This window comes from Eptatretus burgeri, chromosome 11 (assembly GCF_056783735.1).
Source record: "Eptatretus burgeri isolate ZD-2024b chromosome 11, Ebu_testis_v1, whole genome shotgun sequence".
NCBI classification, from domain to species: Eukaryota; Metazoa; Chordata; class Myxini; order Myxiniformes; family Myxinidae; genus Eptatretus; species Eptatretus burgeri.
The window spans coordinates 15460717-15483774 of NC_140971.1; the positions used below are offsets into that span (position 1 = coordinate 15460717).

At 43.7% G+C, this 23058-nt stretch overlaps 1 protein-coding gene across 2 annotated transcripts; it reads right to left on the minus strand.

The window, feature by feature from the left end:
* Positions 1 to 1413: 1413 nt before the first annotated feature.
* SOCS6 (suppressor of cytokine signaling 6) lies at positions 1414 to 13823 on the minus strand. 2 transcript variants are annotated; one of them, XM_085845315.1, is made up of 3 exons: positions 13683 to 13823; positions 13362 to 13584; positions 1414 to 5149 (listed from the first exon to the last, which is right to left on the minus strand). In XM_085845315.1, the coding sequence occupies exon 3, from the start codon at positions 5005 to 5007 to the stop codon at positions 3451 to 3453; it is 1557 nt and encodes a 518-aa protein (XP_085701441.1). In that variant the 5' UTR covers positions 5008 to 5149; positions 13362 to 13584; positions 13683 to 13823; the 3' UTR covers positions 1414 to 3450. The 2 variants fall into 2 exon arrangements, with proteins under 2 accessions (XP_085701441.1, XP_085701442.1); XM_085845316.1 differs by lacking the exon at positions 13362 to 13584 and having other exon boundaries at positions 13683 to 13815.
* Positions 13824 to 23058: the final 9235 nt, after the last annotated feature.

The window sequence follows — 23058 nt, forward strand, 5'->3', positions numbered from 1 at the left end:
TCCTTTCAGGTCTTGCAAAGTCTGCACTAGCGAGAGCTGGGAAGTTATACCCCATGTGATTAGTTCCAGTCTACCCAGTGCATAACCATGGTTCTCACTCGACCGTACTTGAATAGATAGACGAGTACGCACCAAGAGTACCAACCTCAATTAGTAAAGCCACCTCAATGGACTGGTAAACATAATACAACGGTGGACCCTGCCAGACTTGACTGTGGTAATTGACGTCCGTGGTTGTCGAGCAACCCGCCGGGCTGCAGAGTTAGCTGCGGTATATCAGCATTCGGGAGAAACCCAAGTGCTTCCCCTCGTGGTAAACCCCGAACCCCGAGTCAACAATATATGAGATATACAGTACTTGTACTGGTCATATCTTTGCAACAGTTGGACTCGTATCGATTTTCCCAAATTATCTATTCAGAATCCATTGGTCAAATCTGTTCAGGAACTTTTACTGCATAAATAAAATACAAAACATTTATTTTAAATTCATCGCGCACGTTAAGCTTTCATTGGACATTTTCATACACTGTTAGCAGATTTAACCCATTGTCTTTTTTATTATTATTATTATTATACAGTAACAATGAAAGTAGCGTATATGACAACACATTTCACTCCTCTCAGCATAAATCTGACCCATTGGTGTTTAACTGTTTTTAAGATATGGAGGGGAAGAAGGGATAAAACATCCATTTTCCAAACCTGAAAAAAAAAACCAATGTGAACATTGATTTATTTAATCTTTGGCTTTCAAGTCCTTTTGCGATTTAAATTACGAGTAGAGTACCCATCCGATGGGCGATCTTTTCCAAACATGCAAAATGTTTCTCTGGCGGTGCATAGGCAACAGACTGCTGCCCCGATCACTCCCGAAAATGAAAAATAACCCCGGTTACGTATATGAAGCAAAAGCATGCGTGTTGCTTATGTGTATATATAATACATCATGGTACTGGAGCATTGGTAACTCCAATTGCACTGGCCCATAAGCTGACACCAGAGGCCTGAAGTCTGGGGCCTATGCGTACAGTCACCTTCACAAAAAGCATGATGCCTATCGGCTCCAACCTTTCAATATTTGATGATCCTTTTACCAGCTGCTTAGGTTGTTTTACATTGAATGGAAAACGTATATGGAGGGCATGGCGATTGTGAATATGACAGCTCTGAAGATGTCTTGGACTTACCAAAATGGTGAACGTATGATATTTTTTGATTTTTTTTTTCAGGTTACATTTGGGGGTGGTATCAGACCAGCTGTCCAACCAATGTGTATCGAGCTGACATACACTTGCTCCATTATATGTACATTATTTTTTAAACCCTGCAGTACAACTACAAAGGTCAATTGGAAAACCAATCAAATATATTAAAGACGCTTCGACTCGAGCAAACAAAGTGACACAATCATTACATATAGACTTTTTATTTTTCAACATACGCTCCATACAGGTCGATGCCTGCATCCCACCATGAACCCAGGTTCCGAACGCCCTTTTAAAGAACACATTACCCTGCTATATAGCTAAAGATGCGCTTCTTCAATCAGTTTATCCTATGCCAAAGTTCCTGCCATTAAATTTGCTTCTTCAAGGGTCTAAACAAGTGGAAATAATCAGAACTACAGCGAAGATGGTCCAAAACTGAAATGCCTTCACTCCTAATGTACTGATATCTCCCTTTTGCATGCCATGTTAACAAAATATCAAACACCATGCTACGAGCAGTTATACACGCACACTTGGGTGGAAGGGGCAGAATGAATAAATTAAGAATACATATATAATCTTACATATTCCATTTTGTTGTAACATTGGCAATAAATGGTTTAACTTGAGAGGAGAACGAGGAAACCTTGAAAAATTGATAATTACTGATCAAAATTTTTTCCATCTTACATCAGTATATTAAAAATGCACTATTAAAGAACAAATACAATTTGGTCAATTTCCCGGGAATAGCTACAAAGACGGTCGCGTCTTTCATATACGCGTCCCCGATTGCCTGCAGAACATATTTATATCAAACATGTTTCACAGCCAATCAAGGTCCCGAACAGCAAGACAACCGTTATTGTAACGAGCCATCATCATCGACGTAGCATACTCTTAACAGAATGCTGGGGCTTCTGCAGCAATGGTTACGGTGGGATGGTTTGCCCTTGCTCTCCCAGCAATCATCCAAAGTGAAATTTACTCAGGATGCAGGTGATAACTCTTCTACTGTTCACGGAAGACAGCATGGGGCTCTTCAATGACCAGAATTAACCAGTGCTTGCAGAGGCTTCCTCCAGCTTAACGTCCATTGAAAGGACAGCACACGCCAGAGTGACATTTTATAATGGAGTCGAGATTTGAACGCAGGCGAGGTAGCTTCAAGGCAAGTGGGACTACCTCTCGGCTATCCCGCCAGCCATATAAATTACTCGGAAATTCAACAACAGCTTCAAGGTGCATTTTTTTCCGACAAGGATGTAAAGTGGAAAACATGATCAGATCTGGAGATTCTCAACTTCATATTCACGTTTACTTTCTTTTCAATTGTCGATAAAACATCGTCTCATACCACCATTCACCTCCAATGATTAAAAACAAATGTCGGCGGGGATGTTACAAGCTTGCGGGTGAAGAGGAACCATCATGGGATCAAAAAGTAAAAACCTTGAGACAAAGTGTTCTTAAATAATTAATCGCCAGTTAATTTTACCCCAACCCCAAAATAGGAATTTACAACCATCATTAAACAACACACATAAATGCTCCAGAACTCCATGAGAGCACCTCTGGGTAGAGGAGCTAAATGACAACCCGATCATGGATTTATCTGTGAGAAATGTTTTGCAGCAAGACCCCACCTCGACAGCGGAGGAACGCAGCCCATTCTACCCTCGCCCTCAAAATGACTTTATCCAAAAGGAAAACACTTTAGAAAGCACATAGAAGCACTTAGAAAGCCAAAATAAAACCTCACTTAAGGTTATTTAATTACTAGTTTCCCAAACGTAAGCATTTCACCACGTGTGGTGGGGTAATTGACGAATGTTATAAATGTGCCCACGGTGATATTTATTCGATCATCAGTCATTCAAATAGGCATCGTTCTCTGCGTTACAGAAAGAGGGAATGAAAAACTAAAAAAATAAAAACAACTGGGAGAGAGGCCATTTAATTATCAAGATTAATTAATAAGGGTTTCAGTATTTAAAAACTAATAATACAATGACAATCAAATCCTCCGCTATTCAAGGGGCCATTGGTGTCGAACCTGAATCTTTGCAAATGAAACCAGCAATATAAAAATGAACACACTTGCCAAATTGAATATCACGTGCGATAAGGGCTTGTGCTGATAGTGATGCTAACCAAGTGTTTACCCGATTAGTAGGGAGGGGAAAAACAGGGGCTAAAGGAATTGGCTGCTGGTAAAACAGGAGCAAAGGGCCAGCCTTTAGTAATGCTTCTCCTGCAAGTAATCCTTCATCTTGGTTGGCAAAGGAAGCTGCTGTATTAGGTCGATGCGAGTGTTTTGTCGGATAATGAAGCGACAGAGATATTGAAGGGAACGGACGTGCATGAAGCGCGACACAGGTGCTGTGAGACGTACAGGATACGTAGCGGCCCCAGGCAGACGCGAACGAGAATAGCAGAACGCTCCAGCTTCCGAGTCCCGCACCGAGAGCTCAATTAACTGCACAACCGAGCGCTGTCCCTCTGAGTCTGGTTGCTCATAGAAGCTGAAGCGTCCGTTGGAATGTTCAATACGTGTGTGCAGTGTGCGGCCCTGTGAGCGGAAGCTCAGGCTAAGCAGATAACGTTCATCAGAGCTGTCACGCACCAAGAAGGAGCCATCAGGAAGGCCCTGCAGCTTTTCCTCAGCCTCCCAACGTGTAATCGGTCCCCAATACCAGCCACGTTTTGCAAGTCGTTTCAGCTCCTCCGTAAGGCTGAGAGCCACCCGAGCCACCCTGACAGGAGCTGCGATGCCACTCGGCACGTCATGCATTGCACAACCATTTAGGTCAAGTACTGGAAGCAGACTGCAGGAACCCACATCTCTTGGCTGGCCCCGTGCTGCAGGGGGTACCAATGGTGATGACGGAGGTCCATCTGGAGGAATAAAAATAGGCCGTGACCTTGTGGAATCTTTAGGTATCTCCAGATTCCCATTCAAGGCACCAGCATAGTCAAGCTCACTGCGAATCAGAAGATGCTGGTCTTCAAAGTTGTGTGGAATACTCCGACTTACATCATCCTGCAACAACTCGGCTATATCAGTATCCTCATGAGAACCATCCGTGCATTCTAGAACGTGTGAGTAACCTGGAATGAGCGCATGCACTACATCCAAGTCGTACTGAAAATAACCATTACAGTTGATATCACCATCAGTTGATGACGTGACCTGTGGCAAGGACATATCTGGGTTTAAATTCCAATCTAAGCTTAACTCCATGGCACAACTATGTGGGTCTAAGTCAGGAAAGGGCATATCACAACAATCTTGAGCACGGGCAACTACTGCACAAGGTAACAATTGATCACCAGATGATTCACGGCTCTCCATATCGTTGCAGCCCAACCTGGAAATTGTATCAACAGATGGAAGCGGAATAATGTCATAATGGTTGCCTTTTGCACGGTTTGCAGACTTTTTTAGTTGTGCATCCAAAATGTTGCTACTCGAAGGGTCAGTTGGTGAATCATCTTTGCTGGAATTAAAAGAAGAAAGTACAACGTCCTTGCCTCTGCTCCTCTGCTTAAACGAGAGTTTTCTGCAGAGAGTCCCAAGGAGACCCTCACTTTGTGATCGGTGCTTGGGTTTTCCATCCACCATGTCACGCTTCAGAGCAGTTCCCTCCATCTCCAAACGAACAGTCTGACTTGCCCATGAAATGACATCTTTATTGCTGGGATCCATCGGTGAGGAAATCGAAGCAATAGTAGTTTCCTCTCTACCTTTCTGCACAAGCAAAGTTTTGCGAAGGCAAGACAAGCTTTTCTGCATTATAACTGTGCATCAGCAAAATGTACACGTTTGGAGCCAAGCCGCGTTTTTCCAAAGATCCAGCAGCACATGAGGTCTGACGAGTGCATGGTGAACCACGGCATGATACATGCCTTTGCAGCAAGTCGTTGCTCCCGATCTCCTGGTGGACACAAGAAATGTGGAATAAAAATTAAAACAGGAAAAACACACACCTCACAACGATATGTTTATTTTTAACCCAAAAATAATTACGATTTAAAATTGAGTGACGACACCAGATTTATGCTGCTTGGCTGGAAAGATGTCAGAGGAGCAAGTTAAACAAAAACAAACAGTGATGACAACCTGGCCTCCAAAGCCAGTCACTGACTGAGCATCCTCCGTCGTGCAAAGTCCTTCCTCGGCCCACCTGAGCTCCTGACCACATACAAAGCTTTCGTCCACAGCCTGATGGAGTACTGCTCTCCCCTCTGGGCTGGTGCTCCTGCCTCCCACCTTTCTCGGCTTCACGCTGTGGAAACCAAGGCATTTCGGATCATTGGCATCTCCCGCGATGAGGCTGAGTCTTTGGGCCTCCCACTCTCTCACCGCAGGCAGGTCGTGGTCTTTCTGTCTTCCACCTATCCTCTCCAGTCTCGCCCCCCTCCCCCCCCCAACTGCTGTGTCTGCGATTTGTCCCCACCATATTTCCGCAGGGTGCTCAAGGTCTGCAAACAACCCCCTTCTGATAAAACGACCAAAATCACAAATCACTGCTCACCTTCACTCTTCCACTCCTCTTTTTTCCCTGCCTTTGGAATAAACTCCCTCACTCTGTTCAATCCCATTCTTCCCTCCAGGCCTTCAAAACAACTGTTCGCGGACAGTAACCACCTCTTATCGTCCCCCATCCAAATCCTCGATTTTTTTTCTACCCCCGTTAATCCACCCAAACCCACCTCATTCAAATTCCCTGCTTTCCTTCCTGAAAGTCTCTGTCATGTCCATCTTGTATTCCCCATGTTCCCAGCCCCATCCCTCTCCCTTCCACAGATCTCCTAATGTCTCTGTTCCCCACTGTTTTGTCCTTCCCACTCCCGCCCCTTTCGTCTCATGTCCCCCTTGCTGTGCGTTGTATGTTAGCTCTCATACAAGCCTCGACAAGGTATACAATAAAAAAGAAAGAAAAAAAAAAGAAACAATCAAGGATTGCAATTCCTCGTCTGGTTTTATAGGACATATTTTTCGACACTCGGATTCCAATTGCACATACTATACTTTAGACATGAACTTAAAATTCTAATTGTACATACTTTATAGACGTACTCGCATTCTAATTGCACATACTGTACTTTGTTCATGTCCATCCATCCATACATCCATTGGGACCATACTCTGTGCAGAGCGTTGGTGCTTCCGAAGCAGTCTCCTTGGCTATTGGGCACAATCCTGGACGGGTCGCCACTCCGACACAGGATACCAGCAAGCTCGCACTCATTCTACTGACCTCGGAAGGATGACAGGCAGTCACCCCCACCTGGTATTAATTCAACAGCCGAGTGGGATTTGAACTCAGGATCCAAAGATCCCAAGCCCAGCACCCAAACCATTGAGCCAACACCAGGCATTTTATCCATGTACTCCCATTTATAAACATATTCGCGTTCTCTTTGTACATACTTTATGTACGTATTCTGAGTAAAATAGCCATACTTTGCTTTCTGTTTTGAATTTCCTCTTAACCATACAACTTCGTTTGGTCATGTTGCTGTCCATTTGGGGGGGGGGGGAGAGAAAAAAACACAAAAAAAAAAACTTACACTTCTACTTGGTCTATACCCTTAATATACCTTAAACATCTCAATGAGATCACCTCATTATCTCCTTCCTATAACCTAGTCTAGCTAGCCCCAGTATTAATTGAGTAGCTCGATGCTAAACCCTCTCTACGACAGCTATATCCACCCGCAGATGTGGCGACGAAATCTGGACATACTAATCTAGATGAGGTCTCATTAAATTCCTGTGCAGTATTAACACTAACTTTTTATTTAAAATTTATCTCCCTCTAAATACAATATAAAACCCGAATAGGTAGCCATCTGGTACGATGCTCCCTGTTTAACCCCTACATCTATTACCACCCTCAGATCCTTCTCCCATGTGACATGCTTTAAGACTGCCGCTTACATCATGTAATCTCTATTTGTGGTTCGTGGGCACCAGCAGTGACAACTATTTTTGTTGTGGCTGTGTGTCTGTCTGTTTGTGACTCTCTCCAGAGCATAGCTCCGTGACATGTGATGCGATATTGATGAAACTTGGACACAAGCTAGATATCATGGTCTCGTTGTGTCCTGTTGTATGAGGGGCGTCCCACGCCCTTTGTGGGCAGAGCCACGCCCACTTGAACTTTTTTTTCTTGATTTTTTCTTGCAATTTTATTTACTAGAAGCTGTGCGTAATGTCCATAAGTACAACATATAAAAAAATCCGATTTGATTTGGTCAATTTTGACAGAAGAGATAGGTTTTTACGGTAGGGCTTCCTCAAAAGCTTCCACTAACTCAATTGTACCTATCGTGGCATTGTTCAATAATGCCTGCGAACCATCGTCGCCTCCCAGCTTGTTGGTTCACGGGCGCCAGCAGTGACCACTATTTTAGTTGTGTCTGTGCGTCTGTCTGTCTGTTGGGTGGTCGCTAGACTACCGTTTTTCTCAGGTTTTCGGTCTGTCTGTATGTTTGTTTGTATGTAATGGACAGCTCTGGAGGCCAGAGGAGTCAACCGATTTTGATGAAACTTGACTGGAAGGTTCATACCAGGATCTAGTATGCTTTTGAGCACCGTTGCTATGGACGCCACCGTTGCCCAGCAACGGGACTTTGAAACTTTTGAAAAAAAATCCTAAAAACATGTTTTTGGGATTTTTTTTTCGAAAATCAAAAATTGGCTTCCACGCTTTTATGTGCACTATAATCAACCTCTTTGTCAAAAAATTTCAGCCCAATCTGTCAAAAACTGTATGACTAGTATGCAATTATATAGCGACCACCCATGTCGCATACCGGCTTGTAGGGTAGTCCATCTAGTCTCCCCTTATTATCAGTATTTCCGTCGATATGTTTGTCTGTCTGTCTGTCTGTATGTATGTCTGTTCGGTCCAGTGCTCCGTTAATACAATGGTGATTTTGATGAAACTTGGTTGGCAGGTTCATACCATGACCTAGTTGTGAGCAAATGAGAACCGTTGCTATGGACCTATCCGTTGCCTAGCAATTGACCTTTGAAATTTTCAAAAAAATCTCAAAAATTAATTTTTTCGAAAATCAAAAATCGGGCCACGAGCGACTGTGGGCAGTACATTCAGCCATATTGTCAAAATTTTCAGCCGGATCCTATGAAAACTGTCGGAGAAGATAGACTTTGAATGAACCCTGGTCAAAAACAATAAAAAAACGAAGTTCGTTATATCTCAGAGACTACGAGTCAGATATACATGAAACTGGTATGGTAGGTTCATGGTATGTCCTAGTTATGTGTGAGAAAGAACCGTTGCTATGGACGCTTTTGTTGGCTAGTAACAGCTGAAAAACGATTAAATTCGACTTGATCGACTACCCCATGTCCACCTACCGGCTTGTCTGTCTGTTTGTGACTCTCTCCAGAGCATAGCTCCGTGACGTTTGATGCGATCTTGATGAAACTTGGGCACAAGCTAGATATCATGGTCCAGTTGTGTTTTGTTGTATGAGGGGCATCCCACACCCCTTGTGGGTGGAGCCACGCCCACTTGAACTTTTTATTTTATTTATTTTTCTCTAGATTTTTCTCTCGCAATTTCATTTCCTAGACGCTGTGTGTAATGTCCATAAGTACAACATATAAAAAAATCCGATTTGATTTGGTCAATTTTGACAGAAGAGATAGGTTTTTACGGTAGGGCTTCCTCAAAATCTTCCACTAACTCAATTGTACCTATCGTGGCATTGTTCAATAATGCCCGTGAACCATCGTCGCCTCCCGGCTTGTCATTATTCTTACTCATTCCCAGCACCTTAAACTTGTATATTACCTCCGCCACTTAAGGTTCCCTTCGAGTACAACCTTTTTGGCTGCTGGTTGCATCATTGGTTAGGGGCGCAGCTGTGCTACTGATGCAGTGCCCCTATTACCTGTACTCTGGTGCTCATTTCGCCGACCTCGGAAGGATGGCAGGCTGAGTAAACCCCCTGATGTTGATTCATCGGAAAACGGGGCTCGAACTCAGGACCCTAGGATCCCAAGCCAACACCCGAACCGCTAAGCCAACGCCAGGCTTGCCCCTGAAGGTAAAGGAGGTTATGTTTTGACCCCTTTCTGTCTATTTGTTTGTTTGTGTGCAGGATATCTCAAAAAGTTGTGGACGGATCCGGATGAAATTTTGTGGACATGTTGGGTGTGTGGCAAGGAGGAAGTGTTTCGATTTTGATGAAGATCTGAATCCAGATACGATAATTATTTAATTCTTTAATTGATTCTTCACCATTGAGAGATAGGGCCAAAAATGATTCAGTGCTGTATTGCATGATATTTCAAAAATGTATTGGGCCCCGATATGTTCTTGTGGATCAGGCATTATGTGACAGAGGTATGCACTCTACTGAGTGCCCTTCTAGTTTTAAACTGCACCTGTCAATCCTTCATCCAATCTACGAAAGTACATCATCATCCTCTCTGCTGTCCACATGTTGTTGTTTTGTATGCAGCCTGTGGCTGCTGGTTGCATCATTTTTCTAGAGGCGTGGCTGTGCCGCTAAGGCAGTGTCCCTGTTACCTGTAAGCTGGTGCTCATTTTGCCGACCTCGGAAGGATGACAGGCTGAGTCAACGCACCCGGTGTTCTTTGAACTGAACGACAGGGGCTCGAACTCAAGACCCTAAGATCTTCAACCTGCCTCCTTCAACCGTTAAGCCAACAACAGTTTGCTATCTTACCTTATTATCTTACCTCCAAGGCTGCGGCTGGTGCTGGTTGCATCATTTTCTGGAAGTGTGGCTGTGCCACAGATGCAGTGCCCCATTTCCAGTAAGGTGGTACTCATTTTGCCGAACTCGGAAGGATGACAGGCCGAATCAACCCCAACTGGTGTTATTTAATGACACGACAGGGGCTCAAACCGAAGACCCTGAGATCTCAAGCCAGCCACCTTAACCATTAAGCCAACACCAATAAACACCTGGTGTTGGCTTAGTGGTTAGGTTGGCGGCTTGGGATCCTAGGGTCCTGAGTTCAAGTCCCGTTGGCCGTTGAATTAATACACCAGGGGGTTGACTCAGCCTGTCATCCTTCCGAGGTCGGCGAAATGAGTACCAGTTCCAGTGCGTGTATTGGTAGAGGGGCACTGCATCAGCGACACAGTCGTGCTTCAAGAAATGATAGCTACCCCGGCAGCTAAGCTGCCATACGACCACAAACACCAAGCTTGTTTATAGCGAACGAAGTGAGCTTCATACTTAACGCGTGCACGTGAGAGAACAACAACAACACAATACCCCTGGCTATTTGGAATCCGTGTCGTTAGCTATGACTTTTTGCTTCCGGTTGTTGTTAAACGCTGTGCGGTGTATAAACACGATTGGGTTTTATTTCTATCTTGTGAATACTACTTAACGTGTGCACATGAGAGAATAGGAAACAACAAAAACAACACAATACCCTGCCAATTGTGAATCCGTGTCGTTGGCTATGACCATTTTGCTTCCGTTTTTGTTTTGTTTCTGTTTTTTTTTGTTTCGGGTTTTTTTCATGGAGAATGATGCATGCCGAGAGATCATGACCGGAAGTGTTTATTTTTTTATTCAATTTTTTTTTTCCCAAAGTTAATTTTATACATCCGAAAGTGATTTTTTTTCACGACAGGAAGCGTTTATTTTTGTATTTAACATTACCGGGAGTGATTTTGAAACTCTTTCCGGAACTTAATTTATTTTATTCTTGACCATAAGTGATCGTTTATTTATTTATTTTTCAATTACTTTTTTCCCAAAGTTAATTTTATACTTCCGAAAGTGATTTTTTTTTCATGACAGGAAGTGTTCATTTTGTATTTAACATTACTGGGAGTGATTTTGAAACTCTTTCTGGAACTTTTAATTTATTTTATTCTTGACCAGAAGTGATCGTTTATTTATTTATTCAATTTTTTTTTTCCCAAAGTTAATTTTAATAAATATATCTCCCGCATCATCAAAAAATATTTTTTATCGTGATTTACATTTGATCGCTGATCCCGAATCCAGGCCGAAGTAACCGGAAATTGCGTATGCAGTTGTGAACAAGTTATAGGTAAAGTCAGAAGCGAATGTAAGAAGAATTCTACGTTCGCTTCTAGGCTTTGCCTATTCCATATTACTTAACGCTTGCACATGAGAGAATAGGAAACAACAACAACACAATACCCTGGCAATTTGGAATCCGTGTCGTTGGCTGTGACCCTTTTGCTTCCGCTTTTTTTTGCTTCCGGTTTTTGGCATGGGGAATGATACATGCCGGGAGATAAAGGCATCGTCGAAGACATGAAAGACCCAAATATCAGACATGGTGTATATTTCCTCCACTGATTTTAATAAAGATATCTCCGGCATCATCAAAAAATAATTTTTAATCGTGATTTACATTATTTGATCGCTGATCCCGAATCCAGGCCGAAGTAACCGGAAATTGCGTATGCAGTTGTGAACAAGTTATTGGTGAAGTCAGAAGCGAATGTAAGAAGAATTCTACGTTTGCTTCTAGTGTTTATTTTTTTAGATGAGATCCTGTTCTCGGCAGTGTATTTGTCGTTGTGAAGGTAATGTTGAGGTAATATTAATTTTTTTAGATGACATCCTGTTCTAGGTAGTGTAGTTGTTGTTGTGAAGGTAATGTTGAGGATTTTTTTTTCAGATGAGATCCTGTTCTTGGCGGTGTAGTTGTTGTTGTGAAGGTAACGTTGAGGAAATATGCAGTGGTGTTATCACGGTTATAGAAATGCACAAATAATTAATTTGATCTATAGTATACCCAATCACACCTTTATGACTAAAAAATTAACAACAAAACTAGAGAGTAAATACTCTAGCAGTTTTAAGTCTACCTAATTTTATAATAAAGATATCTCGCGCATCATCAAAAAATAATTTTTAATCGTGATTTACATTATTTAATCGCTGATCCCGAATCCAGGCCGAAGTAACCAAAAATTGCAGCATCGAATGTAAGAAGAATTATACGTTCGCGTCTAGGCTTTGCCTATTACATATTAACAGTGATTACGACATATAAATAAATAATAATTCTACCAGTAATGATCGAGATATTTTCATGACTTCCATCCTCCCACTTACAGCCACCCTTTGCTTCATCATCACTAATCCAGTTTCCAATCCAGGTAGCTAGTAGCTACCTGACCAGGCATTCCACAAGCCCTCACCTTGGCTGACAACCTCTAATACGAGGTACCTTATCGAGTACTTTCTTCAAGTCTACATATACTACATCCACTGCAATTCCCTCATCCACTCAATCACAAACCGCTTCATGGTACTCCAATTTATTAAATATGACCTCCTTTTTATAAAATCATGCTGACTGCCTTCAATTCGGTTAAATCTATCCAAATGGTTTCGCATCTGATCCCAAAAATGAAAGCCTCTTGTTCAACGGTCTCGAGAATCATTGATAGCCACAAATGCTGAATCGATAATATCAGCATATTAACGTGAACATCTTGGGAATAAACCAGATAATCATATATGATCAACTAGCAATGCCTTTATGACGTACTCAAGCGCACACAGAGCCTTTATGATGTACTCGAGCGCACACAGAGCCTTTATGACGTACTCGAGTGCACACAGAGGCACAATGACGTACTCGAGCGCACACAGAGCCTTTATGACGTACTCGAGCGCACAGAGCCTTTATGACGTACTCGAGCACACACAGAGTCTTTATGACGTACTCGAGCACACACAGAGTCTTTATGACGTACTCGAGCACACACAGAGTCTTTATGACGTACTCGAGCACACACAGAGTCTTTATGACGTACTCGAGCACACACAGAGTCTTTATGACGTACTCGAGCACACACAGAGGCTTTATGACGTACTCGAGCACACACAGAGCCTTTATGACGTACTCGAGCACACACAGAGCCTTTATGACGTACTCGAGCACACACAGAGCCTTTATGACGTACTCGAGCGCACACAGAGGCACAATGACGAGCACGAGCTCGTCCATGTACGCAATAAGGATTCGGTGCACGGAACCGCGAACGCCGATCGTTTGTATTCGGTGAAAAGGAAATGAGCAAATTTGGGTGGGAAGTAAAACACCAGATGAAAAGCGGGACATGAAACACTTACGGCTCATCGAAAGTGCAGTGCAAGAACAGGAATCTGACGGGAAAATGTCAGGAAAAGGGTCGTTGAAGCGTAAAAACCTTGTAGACACAAAAAATATCACAGCAGCCGACAAGGCCTGAAACGAAGGCCTGCACTGGGCCTGATGTCACTGGGCCTCCACAGCTTCCAAGCGCATGCGCACTGTTCAACAAACCGATTAATTCACGACGTCGATTTCCTTATCCTGCAAGCACAAGTTAAAGTTACATGCTGTGCACGTCGTCGAGAAACGTATTAACGACGAATTATGTTGTTAAAAGTATCGAAAAATATTCAACATACGTCGAAAAGGCGAGACGGCAGCAAAGCTGGCTTCTGCTCTTGCGATACACCATTTGTTCGAAGCAACCCCTTGGGGATTTTGCTTTCAACGAGCGAACAGTCTTGGCGGATCGGAGTGGTGAATTGTTATTAAAGCCCAGGCTTCCTGGGGTGTGATTCGTGAGAAACAGCTTGCTATCGCTTGCCAAGCCACTCGTTCCGTATCAAGCGCTTTGCAAATTTGCTCGCTGAGCCGCTCGGCAATTGGAGCAAGCGATTAAGAGATTTTAAAGAACTCGCCTCGGCCAAGAACGAGTTTCACCCACTTCGTGATGTGAGAAACGGAACATCAAAACGACACGAAAACCGATGAAATGTTCGGAAGCAAACCCTGTTCAGTAGATTCATAAGACTAGTGCGTGCCCGTACGTCCGTGCAAATAAAATAAAAAATGAAGAATTGTGACGTCAATTGTGACGTCATAGCACCATGTCCTGTCATTGGTTTGGTAAATGAATGGCCATAACTTGGGAACCACTTGGCCGATTAATATCAAACCTTGAAAAGGCACATACTCAGGTCCCCAGCGTCAATTGTAACGTCATATCAAACGAAGAAGAAGAATTGTGATGTCAATTGTGACGTATGTATGTTTGTTGTGACGTCATATCAAACAAAGAAGAAGAATTGTGACGTCATAGCACCATGTCCTGTCATTGGTTTGGTAAACAAATGCCATAACTTGGGAACCACTTATCCAATTAATATCAAACCTTGAAAAGGTGCATACTCAGGTCCCCAGCAATATACCTGGCAAGTTTCAATTAGATCGGACCAGTGGTTGTCGAGAAACAGCGGTCACAGACACACACACACACACACACAGATTGCTGGAATTATAGATAGATTATTGAAACGTGCATTTAATACTTTAATTTTTACTTCTACTTTTCATCATCAACAAACATCCAACCACCCCCACCCTCCCCCCTCCCCCTCCCCAAAAGGTACAATGTGTTTCGACCAAGCTCCCAGGTGGAGGGTACCGTCCATTGTTCCGGAGGTCCTAATCGGCGTGCTCGGGAGACCAACACGTTACCCGTGTGTGGTCGTGACGTATGGGCAGTGAGATGTGACCGAGCGAAGTTAACATCCCACTGCTGATGCTAATTCACACACCCCACTCTTCAACACAGTATCGAAGCAAATCCAATAAGGCAAAATTCAAAACAAGAGGGAAAAATGCAAATGTTTAACTCAGAATAAAGAAACACAGGATATACCACAAAGCAATGAATAAATCAAGTTACAAAAAAAACAACCACGTTGGAATATAATAAAACAAGCCGGTAGGCGACGTGGCTGCTCACTCTAGATGGAAAGCTGGCCGACGCGACTAGCCGATATTCATGTACATGCTATCAATCAATTTAGCACAATAAATATGATTATCACAGCCCTCTTAGTTTGCGCCCAGAAACCCGCCTTGTGAAATTTCAGTCATGTTTCCAAAGAGACTCGAACAAATGGCAGCCCCGGTAATTCCATTTATCTATTCGCTAAAGATTTTATTTTTTTTTATATGATGCTGTAAGACATTCTCCTTGGGCACAAAAAACAGGTCCCTCGGAGATCCAGTTTCGGAGGTATTGATTTTTTTTGTACAGTCCACAATAAGTGTACGATGTACGATAAAGTATTTTAGCTGTTGCTAAGCAACGGAGGTGTGCATAGCAACCATTCATTTTTGTGTACATGTTAGCCACATTGTACACATTTCACCCAAGTTTCATCAAAATCAGACTCTTTCTCTTCGAGATATTCACAATTAACCGTTTCTGAAATGTTCAACATGTACTCGCCCAAAACCTATCTCCTCCTACAAATATTTTTTGTTAGGGCTGCAAGTTGGCATGAAGGGAGTGAGATAGATTGCACACAGAACTCTAAGCTTCGATTTTTCGATTTTTTTTTTGATTTTTTGACCACTTTAAAGAGCCGTTGCTCTACCGTTCCTAGGGCCCGGGGTCCCATATTCGAAAGCACACGATTCCCAGAAATATTGGTCCTACCTACCAAATTTCATTGGAATCGGTTGAGTGGTTTAGCCCCAAGGCTTGACCAAAGTTTCGCGGACAGACAGACAGATGGAAATGTCCAGAATAAGGGTGCTCTTAGAGCAGCCAATAATGTGTAAAGGAGAAAGGTGGGACAGGGGACGAAAAAGAAGAAGAAGAAGAAGAAGAAGAAGAAGAAGAAGAAGAAGAAGAAGAAGAAGAAGAGGAAGAGGAAGAGGAAGAGGAAGAGAATTCAGGCCTGTTTGAGTTGACGTTCCAACGGTCTCGCCCCAGCCACAAGCCACAAGGCTAACACTTCACCACCACCCCTCCCTCTCTCTGGAAGGGTTCTCAAACTTCACCAACAAACAAACTGGAGCAATTGCTGCAACACATTAAAGCCACACGTTGCTTCAGGTCGGCTTAGGTGACACTCAGCAAGAAGAAAAGCTTCTGCTCCCCCTCAGAATGTTCCCCAGTGAGGCTCTCCTCTGCTTTAATGTCTTCAACACAGTCGGTGCCTCCAACAGGCATCCCTCAGAGGGATCACTCCAATCCTCAACGAGGTCTTACAGGCCAGGTCTCTCGTCACACAGGCCAGACATGCGTCCTCTGTTCATTCCCTTCATTCCCGCCATATTCTCATTCTCATTCTCTCCTCTCCTCTCCTCTCCTCTCCTGTCCTCTCCTCTCCTCTCCTCTCCTCTCCTCTCCTCTCTCTCTCTCTCTCTCCCCAGCCTTTCCACTTGTCCCACCGGCTCTCCACTTCTTCTTCTTCACTTACTTTTTACTTACGAAATCAAAAGATTTCATAAGTATATTGATCACTTCCGTTTCTGTTTGTTTGTGTGTTTGTTTGTGTGTTTGTTATTTACGAAATCTAAAGATTTCGTAGGTAAATTGATGCCTTCCGTTTCTGTTTGTTTGTTATCTTGCCAAAACGAAGTTTTTGCAAGATATGTTAGTCATATCAGCTTGTATGTTTTTTTTATTTTTATTTTTTGTTTGTTTGTTTGTTTGTCTATAATCACGTATAAAAAATTCTGCAGAGCACAGTTATCATTGGAAATTTTTGTAACTTCGCATATCCGAGGCCTATAGAGGTCCCTTTCAGTGCACAAAATTTTGAAGGTCAAGGTCAAAGGTCAAGGTCACTTTGTCGCAAATCAGGGGAGTCGACGAAACCCTTATTTTTTGAGTAATTTTGATCGGATCGTCTTCTTCAAACTTCATGGGAATATAATTCATGGTCTGGCGCTCAGCTGATTAATTTTTGGTGGCGATTGGCCTTGACCTTCATATGTTTTTTTTTTGTTTTTTTTTGGTCTGTAATCACGTATAAATCATTCTGCAGAGCACAGTTATCATTGGAAATTTTTGTAACTTCGCATATCAGAGGCCTATAGCGGTCCCTTTCAGTGCACAAAATTTTGAAGGTCAAGGTCAAAGGTCAAGGTCACTTTGTCGCAAATCAGGGGAGTCGACGAAACCCTTATTTTTTGAGTAACTTTGAACGGATCGTCTTCAAACTTCATGGGAACATAGTTCATGGTCTGGCGCTCAGCTGATTAATTTTTGCTGGCGATTGGCCTTGACCTTCATGGTTAACGCCTTAGGTCAAACATATTTGACCCCAAGGTCAAATTTTCAAGTTTTAGGAATCATATCGTGTAGTACCTCAAATTGAACACCTCGATGAGTGCTTTCTAGACAGGTCAAGCTTGAGACATTATGACGTCATTTGGTGATGTTATGAGGCAAACGCATATTTTTCATGGTTACTCTGCAGAACGATTCTCATCAGAATCTCTCGTCGGCAGATATTCCTCAAGGAGTCGCTCCTGGTGGATAGCAGCTCCGTTCACCTCAGTGTGACCTTAAAGAAGTCACACGTGGTCACCTTTTGGCAAGATACGGGTCACCCTGCGGGTGACATTGTTTTTTTTTTATTTGTTTGTTTGTAGGCACGATAACTCGAGAACGGAAGAAGCTACCAATGTCAAATTACACCACGTGGTTCAGGAGGGTGATGGCTAGTGCTGATTAGATTTTGGTCAAAATCGGTCAAAGGTCAAGGTCACAGTGAGGTCAAACATAATTCTGTAAATTCATGTGGAGAAATGGAGTATTTTTGCTTCGCTCGACGTTACGAGTTCGTTTTAACTTCGATTTTAATTTTGTCTTCGGTTTTTGCGATCGCTTAGGACGCTTAAAACTCGGTTGTCGAAATTCTGGTAAAAATCGGATGTTTTGGAGACGTTTTAAGATTGTATAAAAAATATTTCACTCGACGCATCACGGGTCGTCACGTGATGCAGTGCGCTCGAGCAGACGCGTCGTTGAGTCACGTTAAGGTTTTCTGTGTGCGCGCTGACGGTGTTTTTGATAAAGATGGTGTTTAAAAGTCATTTTTTATCCCAATAAAGGTTATCGTCGCATGCCTGACTCGCTGAGCCGTCGGATTATGTAAAGATTGTTGGTGGATGGCCGAATATTATGGTTTTGTGACTTTGAAAAAATAATATAAAATAATTACGTGGAGAAATGGAGATTTTTGCTTCGGTCGACGTTACGATTTTTGATGGTTTGGTACAGAATCATCGTAGAAACTTCTGGTTTGCGTCACTACCTTCTCTAGAGACAGCTTTTATTAGACAAGGTCAGAGGTCAAGTTGACGATTTCGTAAGTACCAGTCTATGACTGCTTGTTTACTTTTCTTTCTTTTCTTGAAAATCCACACAGTACTGTCACTTCTCATATTAATTTAATGAATTAAATATTCATTGTCACCCGCCACATTCTGGAATGTCTCCGGGGGTCGACATTTCCACTGCGTGAGCTGCACCCATGCCAGCTCAACCTGATATGCCATCCCGAACCGCCTTGTGAGGCATTGTACCACTTCCTCAGAGACCAATGGGTTTCTCAACCGGCCATTTAATATCCCCAACGCCTTTCCTTTCAATGACGCTCCCAGCATGGCTGCCTTCTGCCCATCTGTCCAATTGTTCAACCCTGCTACACACTCAAACTGTATTAAATATGCCTCCAAATTTTCGTCCCCACGATAGGGGCCACATGCTATATCTAGAATGCCTGAGCCACCCTCCATCGTCCCGATGGTAACAGATGTGTTTAACCCGTTTGGTCCTACCAGCAATTTGGAGGCACTCCTGGGTTGTGATGGGTCCCCGGAATACCCCGTATTCTGACTTTTCGTTTCATTTGTCCTAATTCCGTCTAACTTCTTCTCCACTACTTGGAACTGAGTTTCTATTCCCTCCTCAAGTCTCATCAGTTGTTCTTTCAGGGTTTGAGCCTCAGCTCTCTAAACATCAATCCTTTCATATATTTTGTCTCCCTGACCATCCATCTTCTCAAGTATTTCAGTTTTCTGAGCATGTATCTTCTCATTTATTTAAACTCTATGAACACCGAGAACATTCCTCATCCGACTTAATTCGTCTCTCTGAGCGACAAAGCTTCCAGTTATTTCAGCTCTGCGAGCATCCAGCTCGGCCAGTAGGGCACTTAACTGCTGGCCGATGTCCATCGGCAGAGCTGACATGCACTCATTACCAACGCCTGCCCCTGGGCTTCTACGATCCAACAGACGGCCCGGAGAGAATCCTTCACCACCCACTGTAACTGTTTCCACGGATGTCACTGCCCTACTCTAAACCCCACTTACATCCATCCTTGAATTATGGGTGCATTTCCCTCGCCTTATCTAACAAAGCTTCCTGCGTTACTTTCACCATCATCTCAAATTGAACTTTGGACTTGGCCATATCAGAATTTCTTTCCTCTTTCATCACTTCCCTTAGGCGATCTACCAACACACTTTTTATCCTGCTGATATCGAGACCATATTTCTACAGCTCTGACCTGAGATTGGTGACATGCCATTCAGCGAATGATGTCTTACTTGGTCCTGACGCTACCACCTTGGCATTCGCCATCCCTCCACTCATTTATCAATTTGGGCTTGGATCCCACTCCTGACACCACTTGTTACGAGGTAGCCCCTGGGTAGAGGGCTTGGAGGTACGGTCTATTGTTCCGGAGGTCCTAATCGACGTGCTAGGGAGACCAATACGTACCCAGTGAGCGATCGCGCCGTATATGCAGTCAGATGTGACCGAGCAAAGTTAACATCCTACTGCTGATGCCAATTCACACACCCCACTCTTCAACACACAGTCTCGTATACAAATCCAAAACAAGAGGAACAAATGCAAATGTTTTACTCAAGATAAAGAAACACTGGGTATACCACGAAGCAATGAATAAACCATGTTACCAAAAAAAAGGAGTATAATAAAATATATGCAGTAGTAATAATGAAGAAATTCAAGGACAGGCGCCAAGATAAAATAAACAACATAATTAGACGGTCCAGTAGGTATCCCTAGTTAATCCCGAGGGGTTGGGGGGGGGGAGCAAAATAACGAAAGAATATTTCCCAAGATATAAAGAAAATAATGTGTGAAGGAGAAAGGAGGGGGGGAGGAGAAGAAGAAGAAGAAGAAGAAGAAGAATTCAGGTCTGTCTGAGTTATCGTTCCAATGGCCTCGCCCCAGCCACAGGCCACAAGGCTAACACTTCACCACCACCCCTCCCTCTCTCTGGAAGGGTTCTCAAACTTTGCCAATGAACAAACCAGAGCAATTCCTGCAACACATTAAAGCCACACGTTGCTTCAGGTCAGCTCAGATGTCACTCAGGAGGAGGAAACGCTTCTGCTCCCCCCCGCCCCTCCCCCGACCATGTCCCAATGAGGCTCTCCTCTGCCTCAGTGTCTTCAACACAGACGGTGCCTCCAACAGGCAGCCCTCAGAGGGATCACTCCAATCCTCAACGAGGTCTTACAGGCCAGGTCTCTCGTCACACAGGCCAGATGCGCGTCCTCCGTTCATTCCCGCCTTTTCCACTTACCCTCTCACCAGCCTTCTGCCCGTCGCGCCGGCTCTCCGCTTGTTCTTCTTAACTTGCTTCTTTACTTTTCTTTTTTTCTTGAAAATCAACACAGTACCACCGCATGAGATCATGTGGAGGCCTCAAAAAGACAATGGAAAGAACAGAAGAACTTCTCAAAAAGAGAACAGCATTTGCTTGAGCACCACGATAACATTGTTACCATGGAGACTGTCATGTTAAGCGTGAGCACTCTGTACCGTTGGAGTGCTTGCTTGAGCACCTTGCATCAAGCAACCATCTGCTTGATGTCCCATCTGCCTACATTCACTGATGGACGTTAAAGATACTGTTGCGGTCTCTGGGCTCGAGGCCACTACGAGGGGGAAATCCCCGGTTTCTTTTGAACTCACCCAGATCTAAAGCCACCGGGAGCGAATAGCTTCACCCCACGGTGGGTTTCCACACAACTACGACGCCTACTGCAATGTAAAGCCATCCCTGCGGCTCGATCTGGATCAACTTGATCTCACGAGACCCGCAATGGTGCTTCGGTTTGGAATAAAGTCAGTTATCTTTTATGGTGTCAGAAGTTAACCGGACCTGCTGCTTTTCAACAAACGACCATCCATAAGTACAGGATGACGTTCCCAAGCTTTGAATACCCGACTATCGATTGGGATGCAGCAGATTTATTTGGAGAATTCACTCTGTTTCGAGACCACGTTCAGTTAGTGTTCGCGGGCCCGCTGTCGGAGCTAAACCCAAAGCAATAAGCCGGATGGCTGGGCACGTGGATCGGTGCTCATGGCCGTGAGGTTTATAAAACGTTCACATGGGAGGAGACAGAGAAAGATGATCCCGCCAAGGTATTCATCATTTTGAAATGTATGTGCGAGCGAGAAAGAACGAGTGGATTGCCCGGCACCGGCTCAAGCAGCGGAAACAAAAGAGTGAGGAGACCTTTGATAACTTGGTGAAGGACCTAAGGATTATTCTGATGGACTGCGAGTATGCCGATCCCGAGTTGTGATCATTGATGGTATTTTTGAATCCAGGGTGTAGGAAAGGTCACTGGATCAAGGTGAAGGACTGTCACTAGCAAATGCTGTGGAAATTGGACAACAGTTTGAGTTGTCTCGGAAGCAAATCTGCATTGTGCGGAATGAAGATAACTACAAACTTGGAGTGCCAGCTATGACAGCTCAGAGCAAATCACATCCCAAGCCTTGTTCCTCATCATCGCAGCTGCTACCATTTTAAGCATGCAGTAGATGTGGCAAGGATGAACGGCATTTGTGGAACCAAGGGAAATGTCCTGCAGTTGGTTCCATCTGTTCCTATTGCAAATGCCCAAACCATTGGATGGTTGTCTGCCGTAGGCTACAGCGACTGGGTAAAACACTCTTCGTCGATGCTGAAGAAAACAAGAAACAACCACCTGAAGGCCATTCAGAGGTTTTTCGAACATACAAGGTTGACAACATCGGCACTCTGGCAGATGACAAATAGTCCCAGACTGTCAGAGTCAGTGGCATTGCGAACATTACCTTCCGTATTGATACAGGGGCAAGGTGCAATATACTTACATTCAGGAATTTTCAAAGACTCCCAGTTAACACCGAACTTCACAAGTCTAAGAGAACCCTGAGAACTTACTCCAACCACATCATTCGGCCAGTTGTTTCCACGGATCTTTCCCTGGAATTTGAGGGGAGGTCTGTAATAGCTTCATGCGAGCTGGTCAATCTGGATCAGGAGAATGTGATATCGGGGGAGACTGCTGAGAATCTTCGCCTCATTGCTCGACTGAGTTCCCTGGCAGGGGTTCAGTCAACGGATAATGAATCGGTTCTCCCAGAGCTACGAGATTTTCCCGATATCTTCGGTACTTCAGGTTCCCTACCAGGGGTCTACCGACTCAAAATACACCCAACAGCCAATGGGGTTGTACATGCTGCACATCAGCAACCCACTGCGCTAATGCCTAGGATCATCGAGGAATTAAACAAGATGGTAGATAACGGCTTCATAACTCTGGTGGAGGAGCTAACCGAATGGGTCAGCTCAACGACAGCTGCAGTTCACAATGGTAAGCTAAGAATATCCTAAAGATGTTTGGATCATAGATCTCAACAAGGCCATTAAACGTGAGCATTATCTCATGAAGACGGTTGAAGAGGTGGTCTCCATCATACCAAAAGCCAACTTATTCTCAGTATTGGATGCAAAGAGTGGGTTTCTACAGATTCTCCTGGATAAGGAGTCATCAAAACTGACGACCTTCAATACACCGATGGGTCATTTTCGTTGGCTGAGGCTACCATTTGGATTGAAATGTACCATAGAAATATTTCAGTGTATCATGGATCAAATGTTGGATGGTGTCATTGGAGCCACAGCGATCATGGACGATATCTTG

Coding starts and splice junctions, on each gene's coding strand:
- SOCS6 (XM_085845315.1), bottom strand. CDS start 5,007: ATGCAGAAAAGCTTGTCTTGCCTTCGCAAAACTTTGCTTGTGCAGAAA.